The 13,650-nt window shown below is 39.6% G+C and overlaps 1 protein-coding gene across 8 annotated transcripts in view; it reads left to right on the top strand.

The window, feature by feature from the left end:
- Nucleotides 1-13,650, top strand: part of SMC4 (structural maintenance of chromosomes 4) — a 127,184-nt gene that overhangs the window by 82,700 nt on the left and 30,834 nt on the right. For all 8 annotated transcript variants that reach the window (XM_075068421.1, XM_032764822.2, XM_032764823.2 and 5 more), the window contains 6 exons: nt 1,698-1,883; nt 2,789-2,950; nt 3,247-3,472; nt 3,573-3,652; nt 11,418-11,570; nt 11,725-11,851. In XM_075068421.1, the coding sequence (XP_074924522.1) occupies nt 1,698-1,883; nt 2,789-2,950; nt 3,247-3,472; nt 3,573-3,652; nt 11,418-11,570; nt 11,725-11,851 (934 nt within the window). The remainder of the gene's footprint in view (nt 1-1,697; nt 1,884-2,788; nt 2,951-3,246; nt 3,473-3,572; nt 3,653-11,417; nt 11,571-11,724; nt 11,852-13,650) is intronic.

Genomic DNA, 13,650 nt, shown 5'->3' with positions numbered 1-13,650 from the left:
TTTTGTCTGGCTGGTTTGGTTTGCCTTAGAGGTGGAAAAACCCCAGCCTTGGGCTGTGACTGCCCTGTTTGAGCAATTGGTCCTGATTTGGCACTCTCAGTTGGGTCCCGCCAGAACTACATCGTCACAGTGATGCTCTGATTACATTTCCCAGACCTGAAGAAGAGTTCTATATCAGCTCAAAAGTTTGTCTCCCTCTTCAACAGAAGGCGATCCCATAAAGGATATTATTACCTCACCCAATTTGTCTCTGTTAAAACATTGTTCATTTGATTTAGTCATTGCCTCCCAAACAGTTGCTATAGTATTGCTACATTCCCATATAATGGGACTAGACAAAATATGAAAACTACTTTGAGAACTTTTTTAAATTTTTGAGAAAATAATTTGTGAAAATGAATGTGCAGGAAAAAAAGGTAGGATAACTTACGTTATATCAGTCACCTAATAGTTCCTACTGTAGCTAACCCTGCAAAATGATATTCACTGTATTAACCTGACTTTACACAGCTTTCCTGAAACATTCACTTATTCAGCTGACATTTTCCAAGGTTGGTCTCTGTTCAGAGTTAAAGTTCTCCCATGCCTGGATGTTTGAGTAAAAATTCTTGAGTTTATCTAAAAGTTACCATTTATTTTCCATTTGTAAGGAGCTAAACTTGAACCTTAATATGGATGTGGTCCTCACTGAGGATTACTAACATTTTTTTGGTGGGACAGGGTGGTAGAAATTAATTGACTAAAAAATCATGTCTAAACATGATTGGTACCATGTGCTAAGAATTCGACAAACAGTGACATAGTACCATCTTTCTTCTTGCTCAGCTGTCAGACATGAGGGTAGTGATTGATCCAGAGAAGGGGGTTGGCAGGGGAGGTTGGTGCTGTCAAATGGTGCTAGTATAGCTTCCATAAAGGATGTTTTTATTGAACATTGAAATGCACGCGGTAAAATGATTCTCCAAAAATTCTTAACTATGGGAAGTAGAAAAATAATAATTTCTAATATACTGCTTCATTGTACAATATTCTGCAAGTTTTAGAAATTTTAGACATTTATTTCAGCTGCAAAGAAATAACCCTTGCGTAAACAAACAGTAATTTATCTCCAAACAAGCAGTGGCAAAGATCGAAACACTATTTCATTTCAGTGAAATTTGAACTTCAAAGCATATTTAGGATTACTTAAATGCTAACATTAAGCTCTGGAAATCAACAATCTAGATGTAATTTTAAGTTTGTACAACTGTTTGCACTTCTTGATTTTAATTTAAGATTTCAGTGGCATCATTAATTAACTGAAATTGCACATATACTGTATTTTCTATTTGTTTTTCTGCCTAAGGCTGGGATTTTCCAAGAAATCTAAATGAATTGGGAATCCAGCTCCCTTAGACCCCTTGGAAATTGCCAACCTAAACATGTAGCTTCTCTTAAAACTTTGTCAGAAAGTACACATGTATTTTTCCATTTAATTTTAGAAGTAGCTGTTTAAATGAAGAATACATTTCCATTCATTGTTTACTCAGCGTTAATCGTTTGCTATCTCTGATATTTTATGGTTGATGATTTTACTCTTTATTAACTTTTGTTATGCAATCATTAATATAAGTGTGTCTGACCTTTAAATACATTAGACTGCTTCTGAGATTTTCAGACATGAATATTTTCTATTAACCTTTTTTAACAATTGTTAGAAAGAGAATGAGCTTGTGAAACTTGGAAGAGAGGAAATGGACACTAAGAACCTTGTTCGAGAGCTGCGTCAGAAGGTAGAAGAAGCAAAAAGTTCTTTGGCAATAAATCGCAGTCGAGGAAAGGTTCTTGATGCTCTACTTCAGCAGAAGAAATCTGGAAAAATTCCTGGAATATATGGAAGACTGGTAAAGTTTAAGAATTAATGTCTCATTAACAAACAGGCTTTTATACTTTACAGGTGTCATTACTCTTATTGGAATTGTCCTAAGTAAATGAACCATACAATATAATATTTTGCACTCCTATATGGACTTATATCCAAGGGTCTCAAAGCATTTTACCCATTTATGTCAGCCTGTTAAAATTCCCATTTAACAAACGCGGAGTGCAGCTCAAAAACTGTGACCCTGGGAGAATCTCTCACTGAATAAGTGAAAAAGCCAGTAGCAGAACTCCAAACTCCTAGTCCTTTCTGTCAACTATTAAATAAAACTCACTACAACAAAGTTAGGAATCTTACAAACTCTTGGTATTTTATATGTTTAACTTGTTAAAATTAATTGCTTGGACTCATTCTTGTTTCAAAATCCACACAATACAGAAGGCTGAGGTTTTTCAGATCTCCCAAGTCCCAGACAGTGCTCTGTCCACTACGCCACACTGACTCACTAAAACTTTAGTCTGATACTCCATGCTAAATTATCTTTCTGTCTGGAGCATAAATCATTACTCCTTTAATTAATCAGATGTCTGTACATTGTTTTTAACACAAAAACTGCTATATAGGTACTAAGTATTTGCACCACCATACCTTAATAGTGTGCACATTAGAAATATGTAAATAGTGATCTATAGCACAGATGACATTATGAGTTCTGAATAAAGGTTAACTTTCTACATTTCACAAACATTCTGAACTCTGAAAACTGAATGAGAAAATTTGTCAGGTATACATGAAATTCATACATTTCAGGTTGTGTTAACATGTTTTTTGTCTTCTCTCTATTAGTACCTAGAAAAGATGGGTATCACTGTTAATTACCATACTGATCAACATAACTGCCTCTCTGCTTTATATGTCAATTACTAGGGAGACTTGGGAGCTATTGATGAAAAGTATGACGTTGCTATCTCATCATCTTGCGGTGCCTTAGACTACATTGTTGTAGATACAATTGATACAGCTCAGGAATGTGTGAATTTTTTGAAGAGTCAGGGAATTGGAGTTGCCACATTTATAGCCTTGGACAAAGTAAGTATTGGTTTTCTGGAAGTAAGTTAGACTTTTGACTCCCCTCTATATTATAGGCCATTCTGAACAAATATCTTATTGTATATGGTAATATAATAATCAGTCTCTTGGGTTTTTTGTCTTGCAAGTGAGCAGACATCTCTTTGGTAACATTATTTAATGTCCACTGGCATTCTGAGGAACGTGGCAACAATATAGTACTAGGGAACTACTGGGTACACTCAGAGGCATTAGTTCACCTTAGAGTGTTAAAATGTTGTTCTAACTTATTCTGAGATTCCTTTTCTTCCATATAGATGAGAGTATGGGGAAAAAGTATGAGTAAAATTCAGACTCCAGAAAACACTCCCCGTCTCTTTGACGTGGTGAAAGTAAAAGATGAGAAGATTCGCCATGCCTTTTACTTTGCATTACGTGATACTCTAGTAGCCAATAACTTGGATCAGGCTATCAGAGTAGCATTCCAAAAGGACAAAAGATGGAGAGTTGTAACTTTGCAAGGACAGATCGTAGAACAGTCAGGTATTTAAAAATACCTAACTAAATTTATATCTTCACAGTTTTATTGTTAGATAGCAAATTGAAATTAGCTTGCTAACTTCTTTTCCCTGTCCTACTTTAGGAACAATGAGTGGAGGTGGACATAATGTAATGAAGGGTAGAATGGGATCCTCTGTCGTGGTTGAAATTTCAGAAGAAGAGGTTAGTTCATAATTGCACATAGAAAAGTGTTTCTTCAAAATTCCTCTCTCATATTTACACTGCCTGATTTTATTTAGACCGTTTATATACAAATATTGCACAGAGGAAATCAACATTGTTTAAATATTACTTATCAATCAATGCTATAGCTTTCTGGAAAAGACTAAATAAACCTGATACTGTTAATGAGATTTGTATTAGAGTATTTCAAACCACATTGATAGTTGCATAATGTACTTTAACTTTATAAGAATTTTGTTCTCTCTCAGTCCACTGTTACACTGTGTTTATAGATGTTACACCGATTTTATGTGCATGTGTATATGTTACACCTTGTGTCTGCTTATTGGTAGCTTATTAGTCTTCACGTTTAATAGCTAGGAAATTGATTGAAAGAAGAAACTCCTGCAGGGGAAGGACTGAAAATAAGGAACTGTTGTGCAGGAAAACAGTCAATATTGCCTTGGGAAGCCACACAGGAGCTTAAATTTTTTAGGTTTACGTTCTAATTCTGCAACACAGATTGTTCAAGATTTCTACAGTCCACAAAAAGACCAACCAGACTAACTTCACCACCAGGCAAATCGGTTGAAACTATAGTAAAGAACAGAATTATCAGATATGTTGATGAACACAATATGTTGGGGGAAAAGTCAACAAGGCTTTTGTAAATGGAAATCATGCCTCATCATTCTATTAGAATTCACTGAGGATGTCAACAAACATGGACTATGGGTATCTAGTGGATATAGTGTACTTGGACTTTGACAGTGTCCCTGACCAAAGGCCGTTAAGCAAAGTAAGTAGTCATGGGATAAGAGAGAAGGTCCTCTCATGGATCAGTAACTGGTTAGAAAATAGGAAACAAAGGGGAGTGTCAGGGTTTCCTCCCCATTCTGAACTTTAGGGTACAGAAATGGGGACCTGCATGTAGACCCCGAAGTTTATTTCTACCGGCTTAGGTTAAAAACTCCCCTATTCCTTGGATTAAGTAATGCTGCCACCGCCAAGTGATTTAAACAAACAATTAGGGAGAGCCACTTGGAGCCCTACCTTCCCCAACTATCCTGCCAAGCCCCTACACTCCCTTTCCTGGGGAGGCTTGAGAATAATATCCTCACAAATTGGTACAAGTGAACACAGACCCAAACCCTTGGATCTTAAAATGATGAAAAAACAATCACGTTCGTAGAAGAAGAATTTTAATTAAAGAAAAGGTAAAAGAATTACCTCTGTAAAATCGGGATGGTAAATACTTTACAGAATAATAAAACTCAAGAACATAGAGGATCTCCCCTCTAGGCAAAACCTTAACGTTACAAAAACAGGGATAAACCTCCTCCTAGACAAGGAAAACCACAAGCCAAAATTAAAAGTAAGCTAATGCATTTCCTTATTATTACTTACTAATTCTAATTGAGTTGGATTGCTTGCCTTCTTGATCTGTCTCCGGCAAGCATATAGAACAGACAGACAAAGAACAAACAAAACAAAGCCTTTTCCCCCTCCCCAGATTTGAAAGTATCTTGTCCCCTTATTGATCCTTTTGGTCGGGTGCCAGCTAAGTTACCTGAGCTTCTTAACCCTTCACAGGTAAAAGGATTTTGTGCAGCGGCAGTCAAAAAAGCTAACAGAAAAAAGCATTAGGAAAGAGAGATAATAAGGCAAAATATAATGCAACTATACAAGTCCCTGGTATGCCCCATCTCAAAAAAAAATTATCAGAATAGGAAAAAGTACAGAGAAGGGCAACAAAAATTATTAAGGGTATGAGAAGAAATTGAAAATATTGGGACCATTCAGCTTAGAATGACTACTTTAAGGGGGGATCTGATAGAGGTCTATAAAATCATGAATAGTATTGATAAAGTGAATAGAGAAATGTTATTTACTTCTTCATAACACATGAACCAGGAGAAATTAATAGACAGCAGGTTTAAAACAAACATAAGGAAGTACTTCACACAATGTACAGTTACCTGTGGAATTCGTAGCCAGGGGATGTGAAGGCCAAAAATATAACTGGTTTCAAAAAAGAATTAGACAAGTTCATGGAAGATAGATCCATCAATTGCTATTAGCCAAGATAATCAGGGATGCAACCCTATGTTTTGGGTGACCCTAAGCCTCTGACTGTCAAACACTGGACTGGACCATGGGATGGATCACTCAATAATTGCCCTGCTCGGTTCACTCCCTCTTAAGTATCTGGCACTGACCACTGTCGGAAGACAAGATACTGGGCTAGATAAACCATTGATCTGAACCAGTATGGCTTGCTAAGAGCAACCCAAAAGACACAGACCCCCCCAGGAACTAGATTTATTTGAAAGAAAGATCTATTCATCAACATTACTGCAAATAAGGCCTGGTAATTAACAATTTGTAACTGTAAAAGTACCTTCCTTTCTAACTAAACTCCCACAAGACTTAATAGAGGAGTTGAAAAGCACCATTTCAGAGGATCAGCTAGTAGCGAAAACACTGCTATAGGCAGCCGTGGATGCATCAGACATGGAGACTTGATCTATGACCACTGTAGTAACTGTGCAGAGTTTTGTGACTGCAGGCCTCTGGCATTCTGAGAGAAGTGTAAAGTCAGTTGAGGATTTACCCTTCAAAGGCACAGATTTATATAGCTCACACGTGCATGGCTAATGCACTGTACTCCCTTAACTATTCCAGGGTTACACTCCATTGTTGCATCCAGTGAAGTGGGTTTTAGCCCACAAAAGCTTATGCCCAAATAAATTTGTTAGTCTCCAAGGTGCTACAAGTACTCCTTATTCTTTTTGCTGATACAGACTAAGGCCTAGTCTACACTACGAGTTTATATCGAATTTAGTAGCATTAAATCGCATTAAATATAGCGATATAAAAGGCTTGTAATATCAATATCTGTACTCCTCCCCGACGAGGGGAATAGCACTGAAATCGGTATTGCCATTTCAGATTAGGGTTAGCGTGGCCATAATTCGACGGTATTGGCTTCCGTGCGCTATCCCACAGTGCACCATTGTGACCGCTCTGGACAGCAATCTGAACTTGGATGCACTGGCCAGGTAAACAGGAAAAGCCCTGCGAACTTTTGAATTTCATTTCCTGTTTGCCCAGCGTGGAGCACCGATCAGCACGGGTGACCATGAAGTCTCAGAATCAAAAAAGAGCTCCAGCATGGACCGTATGGGAGATGCTGAAGCTGATCTCTGTATAGGGAGATAGCCCAGGCATATCACCCTGGCAGAAACCTCTTGGACCTTGTAGTGACAGTCCTGGCCCAGGTCTTGGACTCCCTGCTCTGGTGGCTCAATTGGCAGGTAGTTTGCAAAGGGATCCCCTTCGCTGCACTGCATTGCACCCTGACGCTGGTAACAGACGCAACAGACCTTGGCTGGGGAGCACACTTGGGGAACCTACGGACGCAGGGCTTGTGGTCCAGGAACCAAATGTCGCTCCACATCAACGTAAAGGAGCTCAGGGCGGTTCATCTAGCCTGCCAGACCTTTCACACTACTTTAGAAGGGCACAGCGTGACAGTTCTGACAGATAACACTACTGCCATGTTTTACATAAACAAGCAGGGTGGAGCCCTTTTCTCTCCCCTTTGCCACGAGGAGCTTCTCATGTGGGACTTTTGTATAGCCTGCTCAGTGCAACTGGTAGTGTCATACCTTCCGGGGGAATGAAACAAGCTGGCAGACCGCCTCAGCAGGTCGTATCAAATGCACGAATGGACAATGAGATTGAATGTCCTGCAGTCGATCTTCCAGAGGTGGGAATTTCCCCAAATGGACCTCTTGCCACCAAAGTCAACAGCCAATGCCCTCAGTTTTGTTCTTTCCAGAACCACAGCCCAGGCTCGGTGGCAGATGCATTCACGATTCCATGGAGTGGGAACCTAAAGAACGCCTTCCCACCACTCTCGCTCATTCACAGGGTCCTCCTCAAGGTCCGCACGGTCAAAGCGGTGATGATTCTCATCGCACCAGCATTGGTTTACGACCTTGCTGAAACTGTCAATGACTACCCTGATTGCCCTTCTCCTGCACCGAGATCTCATCATGCAGGACAGCGGATGCCTGCTCCACCTGAACCTGCAATCTCTGCATTTCATGGCATGGAATTTCTGTGGTTGAACGCTGTGGAGAGTCAGTGCTCCCTTCAGATTCGTCAAATCCTTCTCGGTAGTAGGAAGCCTTCTACTAGGACGACATATCTCGCCAAGTGGAAGAGGTTTGCCTGCTGGTGTGAACCAAAGCTCATTCAGCCTCTTCAGACCTCTGTCCCAGTCATACTGGAATACCTGCTGCACCTCAAACATCAAGTCCTCACCCCCTCCTCAATTAGAGTACATCTGGCTGCCATTTTGGCATTCCACTTGAAGGGAGTCTGGGCATTCTGTGTTTTCCAGCCCCATAGTAGCCCAGTTCCTCAAAAGGCTGGAGAGGGTGTTTCCCTATTCGCGCCTGCCGGTCCCTCCTTGGAACCTTAACCTGGTCCTGACTAAGCTCATGGAACCCCTTTTCGAGCCCCTAGCCTCTTGCTCTTTCAAGTACCTAGCCTTAGAAGGTGGCGTATTTGGTTGCCATCATGTCTGCAAGGAGGATATCAGAGCTGAGGGCCTTCACTTCGGAACCCCAGTATACAGTTTTTTATAAAGATAAGGTGCAGCTTAGGCCACACCTTAAATTCCTCCCTAAAGTAGTTTTGCAGTTTCACATGGAACAGGACATGTTTGCCAGTATTCTTTCCCAAACCACACACATACCTGAGTCACCACAGCCTGCATACTCTAGATGTCCATAGGACCCTAGTGTTCTACTTGGAGCAAACTAGACCTTTTCGCAAGTCGACACGTTTGTTCGTCGCCTTAACAGAGAGGATGAAAGACCTCCCTGTGTCGGTACAGCGGATATCATCGTGGATTGCATCCGCGCATGTTACAAGCTCGCCAAGGTGCCAGCCCAGATGATCACTGCTCACTCGACCAGGGCTCAAGCGTCCTTGGCTCATTGGCTGTTGTTCCTGGCGCAGGTTCTGCTGCAGGAGATCTGTAAAGCAGCCACCTGGTCGTTGGTGCACACATTCACAGCCCACTACGCTGTCAATCATCAGGCCAGAGAGGACGCGGCGATCGGCAGGGCTGTGCTCCAATCAGTTGTTCCATGTCTCCTACCCTGTGGTAAGCTTGTGAGTGACCTAATGTGTAGTGAACTTGAACAATCACTCAAAGGGGTATATATGCACCAGCACGGGGCGCTGCTCTGGCGTGGGCCCCCTGCCGGCCCGATGGGAGCCGCTAAGGGAAAAAGTCTCCAACATCCGTGCACGCGCACGCCTAATGTGTAATGGACATGAACAACACATCTCGAAGAACAACAGTTACGAAAGGGTAGGTAACAGTTTTTTTTTTCAGACTGTCTAAACGTGATATCAGAACTGAGGGCAGATACTTCATAAAGATGTGAGGTTACTAAGTGTAACAGTCTGAATTTTGGCTGGTTGCGGCATACCAGCAGAAACAAGAGATACAAGTATAAGAAGTTCTTCTACAAAGTAGAAAACTCTCCACAAGGAAGACTTATTCCTCTGTATTCAAAATATTTCAGGTTAGGCTGTCCAACACAACCTGGATCACTTGAAGGCCCCTACACCCAAAATTCTTGACTACAGTTTGGATTCACATTATATTACATCACAGTCCACCTTGGAACATTATTGGTATGCCACCCTTCCTTGTTGTCATGTTCATTTTTTTTCCTCACCTCTCTATCTAGATTTCTAAAGGGGTTGCTACACATTCACCCCGTAGTGATAGAAGAACCTCGGACATGGGATCTCAGTATTGTCCTTACAAGCCTTATGGAGTCCCCCCTTTGAGCTTCTTTCTGAATCTTATTTATACCGCTTTACTCTCAAGACAGACTTTTTAGTTGCCATTATATCAGCCAGAAAGGTCAGCAAACTGTAAGCTTTTGGGACTAACCTTTACTCAACATTCCACAGAAATGAGTCAGTGTTGACATCATCCCAAATTTATTCCCAAAGTTGTATCAGACTTTCATTGGAACCAATTTATTTATTTACGTTTCCTTTCCAAAACTCCATTCCTTCCCAAGAGAGAAACTCTACATCTTGGACATTTCAAGTTCTTTGTTATATTACATTGATTGGACATAGTCTTTCAGACTGTGTGCTTGGATTTCTTTTGCTGTCTCTGGTGCTTCTAAGGGTCAAATTGTCTCCGCTCCAAGATTATCAAAATTGATATACAGTACATAACACATATGTCATATGGTTGATGTATCTTTGCCTCCACATATTAAAGATCGCTCCACTAGAGTATACTTTACATCTCCATGCCTCAGGAACATCCCCATATCTGAAATTTGCAAGGCAGCTATGTGGAGTAATCTCTTTACTTTTAAACACTTACCATTCAACCTGGCCACAAGATCAGATGCCAATTTTGGTATGGTGGAAGGGTTTAGTCAGTGGTGGTCAGGATTCCTCAGTCCTACCTTTCTCGTGGACACTACTGATCAATCAGTTAGTGGAATCCACACAGACAGATACTTGAGGGGAAAAAAAAATGTTACTTACCTTTATAATAACTGGTTGTTCTATATCTCATCTGTGTGTCTCCCATGACCTGACTTCCATGCCCACTTTTTTGGAATCGTCTTTGTATAGGATTCTGAATTATCAAGGGGAGAGTTGCAGACGCTCTTCCCTTTATGCCTAGAGGTGGGGGTGAATGTGAGGACATTCATTGCCCAAGAACCTCATGCACATGCACCTAGAGTGAGATCCACACTGATGACCAACTGAAGAGCCACAATTAATAAGGGGTTTCTTTCAGATTCCCCTTAAATAGCCAGTATTTACCATTCTCTGGCTCTCCATTCTTTTTCTCTGATTTTAATGCCTCTTGAGCTCCCTTTTTGTAGGGGACTTAATTTTACATATTAATTACGTGTTTTATTCTGCTGTCTCTATTATTCTCACACCAAGCTGGCTGCTCTTTAAATCCTCATCTTTGGCTTTATCGCATATTCCCTACCTCAGGTCCTGTGCTCCCTAGTGATTTTTAGAAAATCTTGGGACTGAAGACTGTTTTATTAAGGGGTTGTCTATAGATAAATCTGCACAAGTTCAGCTACAGCTGTTCAAAACCTCATGTGGGGATGCTCATTTTGATTTATCTTAAACCTGTGCCTAATCAACTCTAAGCCAAACCAAAGTAAGCCTGGTTTAAACTGACCTAAATGTCCACACAGTCTCTTAACCCAATTCAACTTAATCTTCTTGAAATAACACCTTTATTACAAACCACTGCAATTATGTGTGTAGACAAGTCCTCATTCTTTCCTTTTTCAGGGCTGCCTTCTTCTCCAAATAGTTTTACTATTTTCTCATCAACCCTTTTACCACCATCCCATGCCAAGCCTTCTCTAGCGTCACCTATTTATAACCTTCCTCCCAGCCCCAAACATTCTGCCAAGAAGTCTTCTTCAGTTTCCTCTTCTCTTACTATTCTGTCTCCTCTTTTGCTGTCTGAATCTCTGTCTCCTCAGCAATAATCTTTCTTGTTTGTTCTTCCCTGAACTTTTGTTCTAGGTTTTCTGTTGAGTTTCTTTTGTTTTTAGGAGATTATAAATTTTTCTGGGGTCTGGGTCTTGTTGTGTTGTACATCTCAGTTTAAAGAGGTGGTGCTATATAAATGATTTTTGTAATAACTTTTATATAACTTGTATGTTTATAGGCCAATAAAATGGAATCTCAGCTACAAAAGGATTCCATAAAAGCAATGCAGTATCAAGAAGAGAGAGTGCAACTTGAAGAAGCCATAGTAAAATTGCGTTTGTGTGTCCAGGAAATGAAAAACACTTTAGAAAAGTATACTGCGAGTATCCAGGTAAATATGTTTTACTGAGAGGTGCTAAGTATCCCCATAGTTAAGGCTGAAAGTAGATTGCCATTATATTAACTTTGACAACTCCTACACCCCTGGCTAACACGAAAAGTCTTTCATTTTTAGTATAATATTCTAACAGTCTTCTATTTTGTAGAGTTTATCAGAACAAGAAGTTCATTTGAAAGTCCAGGTTAAAGAACTTGAAGCTAATGTAATTGCTGCTGCTCCTGACAAAAACAAACAGAAACAGCTAGAAAAAACTCTTAATACTTTCAAAAAAGGTATGTTTTATTTTAGTTCTAGATGCAGACTATAGTAAAGTCCACTTACCAATCATGACTGGGGAGAATTTTATAGCTTGTTTTTGTTCAGATTGGCCAATGATATCAAAAGAACTTTGAGACACATTCTCTTCTCCCAGTGCTGTTTTACAGGAATACTTTTAGGTAAAAGTCCTTTTCTTACTGTTTTTACTGACTGTTTTCTTGTTGTTACTTTCAGTTGTTCATTTTCACATGTAATTTAGGATCTTTACCACCAAAAACTGTGTTGTTGGTAACTTATTTAAATGGTTGAAATATAATTTGTGTTGTATTTTTGCTGATATTTCTTAATAATGTTGAGGTTTATTAATCCAAAAATTAATATGAAAAAGTCAAATCTTTTTTGTTGTTGTTTTTACTTTAATTCAGCTGCATGACACTTTATATGACTGATGTTGTGCACACCCTCACAAGCAATTCAGATCATAGTTTTCGGCAAGCAAACTGCCTCAACCCTGGACAATAGTGACTCAAAAAGTGACTCAAAAATTACGGTTTTGTACAGAACTTGATAAAGAATTGCCTTAATCACAATCACTGGACTTTATTTTGTATAAACCTATTCACTATAAAATACATAAAAGTATATAGTTTTGCTGTTTATGAAGAAATGTGTATCTTAAAATACAGGAATGTTTAATTGCCTTCATTTTTCCCATTGAAGAAACAAAACAGTAAACATGATTATTTTATGTAATCTTTTGGTTTTGGTATAAAATAAGGAGTACATGTTAAAAACTTGACAGTTCTTCTTTTAATATTTTTTCTTTCATGACGCTACCTTCACAGAACCATACTCTAGGAGACACATGGCTGTCCAGATGGCCACAGTACTTATTTTGAGCGGTATTGGTAGCAGGGGCGCATGCACACATTTTTGTATCCATATATTCTACTGACAGAGGATAGAATTACCCCACCTCTAACTATCCCTCAGTTCTTTTTCTTCTGCCAGTTGGTGTAGACATGAAAACTTGCTTCCTCTCCCTTGCACAGAATCACTAGCTTGTTTTTCTTCTAAGTAGCTATAAAAGTTTGTTATAGAATTAGGGTAAGATTTTCAAAAAATTGATAAATTCTCAGAATGGAGAGGGGTAAGAAGTGGTGTTTCCCAAGGGTCAGTCCTGAGACCAATCCTATTCAACTTATTCATAAATGATCTGGAGAAGGGTAAAAAGTGAGGTGGCAGAGTTTGCAGATGATACTAAACTGCTCGAGATAGATAAGACCAAAGCAGACTGTGAAGAACTTCAGAAAGATCTCACAAATCTAAGGATTGGGCAGCAAAATGGCAAATGAAATTTAATGTGGCTAAATGTAAAGTAATGCACACTGGAAGAAATAACCCATCCTATACATACAATATGATGGGGGCTAATTTAGCTACAATGAATCAGGAAACAGATCTCGGCATCATCGTGGATAGTTCTCTGCTACACACTGCGTGGACGTTTTCAGTGGTCAAAAAAGCAAACAGGATGTTAGGAATTATTTAATAATGGGATAGAAAATAAGACAGTGAGTATCTTATTGCCCTTGTATAAATCCATGGTACACCTACATCTTGAATACTGCATACCAATGTGGTCTCCTCATCTCAAAAAAGATATACTGGCATTAGAAAAGGTTCAGAGAAGGGCAACTAAAATGATTAGGGGTTTGGAACAGGTCCCATATGAGGTGAGATTAAAGAGGCTAGGACTTTTCAGCTTGGAAAAGAAGAGACTAAGGGGGGATATGATAGAGGTATATAAAAT

Source organism: Chelonoidis abingdonii, chromosome 8 (genome assembly GCF_003597395.2).
Source record: "Chelonoidis abingdonii isolate Lonesome George chromosome 8, CheloAbing_2.0, whole genome shotgun sequence".
In the NCBI taxonomy this organism is placed as follows: Eukaryota; Metazoa; Chordata; order Testudines; family Testudinidae; genus Chelonoidis; species Chelonoidis abingdonii.
This window is presented reverse-complemented; position numbering and strand designations above follow the sequence as displayed.